Source organism: Haplochromis burtoni, unplaced genomic scaffold (genome assembly GCF_018398535.1).
Source record: "Haplochromis burtoni strain Fernald_Lab_line unplaced genomic scaffold, NCSU_Asbu1 Contig_12, whole genome shotgun sequence".
In the NCBI taxonomy this organism is placed as follows: Eukaryota; Metazoa; Chordata; class Actinopteri; order Cichliformes; family Cichlidae; genus Haplochromis; species Haplochromis burtoni.
The window spans coordinates 3,142,524-3,147,645 of NW_024582373.1; the positions used below are offsets into that span (position 1 = coordinate 3,142,524).

Here is a 5,122-nt window from a genome sequence, read left to right on the forward strand (position 1 = left end):
TGTGTGTGTGTGTGTGTGTGTGTGTGTGTGTGAGAGTGAGAGAGAGAGAGATATGGATTGATTAGCTGCTTGACTGTGGCACTTTTTTACTTGTAGATATGAAAAACATCTGAAAATGCTTCACAGCAGGGAGACTGTGTGCTGTGTGAGTGTAACTTATGCATTAGAGATTGCTGTGGAATAACAATAAAAGTGAGTGTAAGGTTGTAGGATGTACAGAGTGTGTGCAGGTTCATTTAAAAGGTTCGTTTTGTGGTTTTATGAAGATGCACACTGGGATCCGACTACTGCTGTATCTCTGGAATAAAAACCAATGCATTTACAGCAAAGAATTAAAAAAATCAAAACATGAAACCTTATTTTAGTTTTCCATTACCACAGAAAAGAGTAGATTCAAGACATTAGGGAAATATGTAGTTCAGGGATATCTAACTCAAACTCCCCGCTTTGATTTTAAGTGGGTTGGACCATTTCAAGACCACATTTAATCCTCAAGGTATCTAAATATAAAAATAAAGTGCAACTTCAACAGAAAGTGTCAGTTTTTTCTACTTGATAAAGAAATTTTACTGTAGTAATTGAATGGCTTGTGCATAAATGTGTTCAACTACAGAAGAAATGCATCCATCTGACCAATGGATACACAATGTATCCTGTGTATAACACATTTTTATAGTAGATAATGAAAAGCACAGGAAGTTTTCTGTCATTTATTTTTTAATAACCGAATTTGTTTGGTGTAGCTTGAGTGGTTATATGGGAGGTTTTTAAATCAGTAAAAATGAAGCTGTTAAACTTGTGAAAAAACAGCTAAAAGCCCCAAAACTTGTGCCTTTCTCTACATTTTTTCAAATCTGTCCAGTGGGGCTGGATTGGAGTCTTTAGCAGGCTGATTCCAGGCCCTGGGCCTGAGGTTTGACACCCCTGATCAAGTAAGTTAAGTGTAGAATTTAGTGTTTTATTTATTCGGCCGCCAGAGGGCGCTGATGCTATGTGTATGTGTAGTAACAGCACAGTAACAGGTGTAGATCTCACAGACATTACATTTGTACTTGCCAGTTATTTATTGTGGGTTTTTAAGAAAAAAGAAGTGTATGAGGCTCAGACTCTTTTTTTTCTCTTGAGAAGAGAGTCTATCCAGGTGCAACCACGTACCACTGACAGCCGTATGGGGTTTCATAGTGGCCTGATGCTGAAGAAGCTGGTTTCACTCCTATCTCCAGCCAGAGAGGAACTGGGATCGAAACTAGCAACTGGTGACTTTGGGTTCAGTGAAAACCTCAATAAATCAATTCAATATCAATAAATAACTTGCTGGAACATAAACTTTTATTCTAAATCTGTTTCTCATTTCAGTTTCAAAGGCAAAGTTTATACTGTAATTCTGGTTCTTGTCATTTCTCCAGTCACAAAATCGCAACATCTTTCTACTGTAGGAGAGAACAAAATGTTAATACTGAGCCCAAAGACATAAAAATGGCCTGTTTACACGTTCCTCCTTTGATTCACATTGGATTTAACATCATGGAGAGATTGTCCAAAGCTTTCTGTTCTTTGACTATACCGAGGGCACGGGAATCTGGTGCACTGAGGTGCTTTCAAAGTCCTGCAGAGCATCTTGGTGAGTGTGGTAGTGCATGGCTACATAGGACTTGGCAAAGGCAAATGTCTGAGAGCTGATAGGCTGTAGGCTGGTGGGGGAGCTGGGCCCTGCTGAGGGACTGCTGTTGTATATACTGTAGTAGGGCTCAATCCGGGTGTTGATGGGTGTAGAGGTGCTCGGGAGGCGAGGTTTGCGTGTACCGGTCGCCCTGGGACTGCCAGCGCAATCCCGGGAATGACTGGGTCCACAAGCCTGGTCTACCAGCCTCTTCTGTGGCTTAGGTGACAGGACGTAGGCTGAGTTGGTCTCGTGATGGGAGGATTTATTGCGATTGACTTCCAGGCTCCCCTTCCCCATTGCATGCAGGCGTGTCTTTTGCTTGCAGCACAGAAATCCAAGTGCGGCCCACTGAATGCAGCACAGTACGCGGCGGCGGAGGCCTGCACTGTTGCGCGAGTACACAAATGGATTGATGCCTGATTTGAGAAAAATGAGCACAAAGCCACACAGTTCGAACTGGTAATGTGCAAAGCTGCTTTCTGGTGACAAAACATCCTGTGCCAGTGAAACTCCCATCGGCAGACAACAGAGTAACACAGAGAATACTATAACTACACAGGTGACAACTGCCTTGGAGTCTTTGGCTGTGGCTAAGTTGACTGTGGAGACCAGCTGACAGCAGGTGGCTCCTTGGGCGGCCCCTGGAACCACCGGCTGGTTTGTCCTGTTGGCATAGGCGTGCGTTTGTACATTCTGCAGTTTGTTGTAAGTCTGGTTACGGTACAGAGAGGGGCCTTGAACGGCACACTGCATGCTTTCAAAGCCTGCTGCAATGAGAGGTGGTGGGGGTGGAGGGCAGGTGGCATCTACAGTGATGATTGGGCATTTCCTTACTTGTGCGTTCTTCCTCAGGGTCTGAGCAATCATCAGATACGACACAGACACCACAGCAACACAAAAGGCAAAAACTGCCAGGTAGACGTACAACACAACCCTGGCCTGCCCACTTCCCAGGCCAAAGTGGGGCAAGCAGGGTCCATCTTTGCGTGGGTATGCGCGCATGGTGAGGAGAGCAGCTAATGTGAAGCTGGATGTCCACAGCAAGGCAGTCAGGGCCAGCGTGCAGGGGAAGGAAGCAGTGCGGTTGGGCTGCTGTCCCAAAACCATGCGAAGTCTGTGCAAAGCAATGACAGCCACCGTCTCCAGGGACATGATGATGAAGCCCGAACTGGTCAAGTGGAAGGCGAAGCAGAAACTCTTTGACACGCCATCCCCTCCGCCTGCATCCAGGAAGAGCACCAGCGCAAACATGGGAGCGGTCACGCAACAAATGAACAAGTCACAGAAGGACAGGTTGAGGATCATGAAATCAAAGTTGGTGCGGAACTTGCGAAACGCCGGGTCGAAAAAAGACAGGAACACAACAAGATTCCCATAAGAGCCCAGGAAGAAGATAAAGATGAGGAGGAGGGAACAAAAAGTCAAGGTAGCAGTGTGGATCACGGCCCAGCCCGAGGGGGTCTGGTTACCCAGGGTGCCATTGAAGGTCTGCAGTCTTGGCACATCCACCAGGTCCGAGGGTGTAAGAGTGGTGTTCATTGTACTCTGATGATTTAGAGCGACTCCACATTCATCAATTTCAGTATTATTCCTCTAAGAGGAAGGAGCACATGCTTCCACCATTGCTGCCACCTTGGTAGAAAACGACAAAGAATATAAATACAATCAGCTCTATGGGCTGGTCTTCAATACAGTTATAATGATAATGAGGAGAAATGGATGGATAACTTACAATTTGATCAGAAACGTTAGAAAAGGGTATAATAGGCTATGCACCACTGCATTTGGCCAATTACCTTACCTCCCCATCATCCCCCTTTAACTCTCTCTCTCACACACACACAGCAGCGTCTGCTTAATAAAAAAAAGAAAGAAAGAAAAATCTCTGAATATCAAAACGAATGTTGGTTTTAAGGCTTTAACGGGCTGCACAATCCAGGATTCACTATTGCTTAGAAAATATAGCACACTACCTGTACTAGATCGTGCGATCCTCATTATTTCATACAGCCCGTCTTCATCATTTTTAAGGCAGTGCGATAGTGAACGCACCGCTGCTTCGGAAACAAAGAAGGAAAAATGTATTTTAGCAGCTCACCTTAACGCAACAGTCCGTCGGAAAGAATCGATAATCTTCACGTTTCCTTACATGTCTGTGTAAATCAGCGCGAACACGTAGATGGCAGCTTGTTTCTTTTCTTTACGATAAATCCATTCAAATAGAGAAGCGACGGCTACTGGACGTGCACTGAAAAATGAGTATGAAGTCACCGTCTACGTATCCGGGCATGAGCATAACCACTGCATTCAAGTAGTCCGTCCATAGAAACGCTTCCCTCACTGGGAGTCAGCTGGCGGAGTAAGAAAGGAGAATTTGCGGGATTTATTTCAAACATTTGAAATTTGACAGAAGCGCCATTATCCGACACGTCAAATATATTACCGCAGCAATTTATTTTATTTTTGCTTTCACCATGGTAACGTATTATAGTTTATGCGAAAAATGGCGCCCCCCTATTTAAACAGTCTCTGCCAAGGACGTGAAAAAACAAAAAAAAAATTATACATATATAAATATATAACTATTAACTACTATTTATCTTGTATCTATTTAGACTGATTTCAACAAAAACTGTTTAAATTTTTAAAATTTATTACAAAAATGTATATAATTTTTAAAGGTGTCATTCAGCATGATCAATATGACAAATAAAAATATGAGCATTAATTATTATTTTTCCCGCTTTTCACGGACAATACTTCAAGCAGGGCCACAAACCCCTCTGTAAAGAGCTGAAACACTGAGCAGGGATCAAGTGTTCTGCATGTTGGAACAAACAAGTTCTAAAAATATCAACACTGAAGCTTATGCTGCACACTTTGATTTTTTTTTTTTTTTTTAAATTTTGGTCCAGTATCTGATATAATATCCCAATAAAAATGTGACAAAAAAGAAAAACGCTCATATGCAGATTTTTGTTAAAAACATTTTTTCATTTTATTGTCTTTAATTAAGCAAACAGTATATCTAAAAAAAACAACAAAAAAAAAGAAAAAAAAAACAGAAGGGAAGGAAAACTCACTGCAGTTTTGGCACTACTCTAGTTAGTGAGGTACTAAATGCTTTGACGCTTAGACTGATTTTAAGTCATCAGGGGAAACCAGACTGCAAACCAAAGTCATTACTTTATGTTAAAAAGTAAATGGTACCTGTGATAAAAAGGAAAGGGTTATAATTATAGACAGGCAGTTTTTCTTTTTCGTGCACAGAGACACGTCAAAGAGTGATCTCACTGTGCTCGAATCCACACAGCACAGCAGCGGGGAGTTTGTGCTCTCCCTATCTTTGCAGGAGTAGTTGACAACAGGCTCCGCTGCCCACAGCTCAGCCATCTACTTAATTTCAGATATACTCTCTATGAAAAGAAAAAAATACAATAATGAAAACTTAGCACTTCA

At 42.5% G+C, this 5,122-nt stretch overlaps 1 protein-coding gene across 3 annotated transcripts; it reads right to left on the reverse strand.

Moving 5' to 3' along the window:
- Nucleotides 1-18: 18 nt before the first annotated feature.
- On the reverse strand, nucleotides 19-4,107 carry gpr75 (G protein-coupled receptor 75). Of its 3 annotated transcripts, none has more exons than XM_042215421.1 (3): nucleotides 3,762-4,107; nucleotides 3,465-3,514; nucleotides 19-3,295 (listed from the first exon to the last, which is right to left on the reverse strand). In XM_042215421.1, exon 3 carries the CDS (start codon nucleotides 3,200-3,202, stop codon nucleotides 1,559-1,561), a length of 1,644 nt encoding a protein of 547 aa, XP_042071355.1. In that variant the 5' UTR covers nucleotides 3,203-3,295; nucleotides 3,465-3,514; nucleotides 3,762-4,107; the 3' UTR covers nucleotides 19-1,558. The 3 variants fall into 3 exon arrangements, with proteins under 3 accessions (XP_042071355.1, XP_042071352.1, XP_005915515.1); XM_042215418.1 differs by having other exon boundaries at nucleotides 3,396-3,514; XM_005915453.3 differs by lacking the exon at nucleotides 3,465-3,514.
- Nucleotides 4,108-5,122: the final 1,015 nt, after the last annotated feature.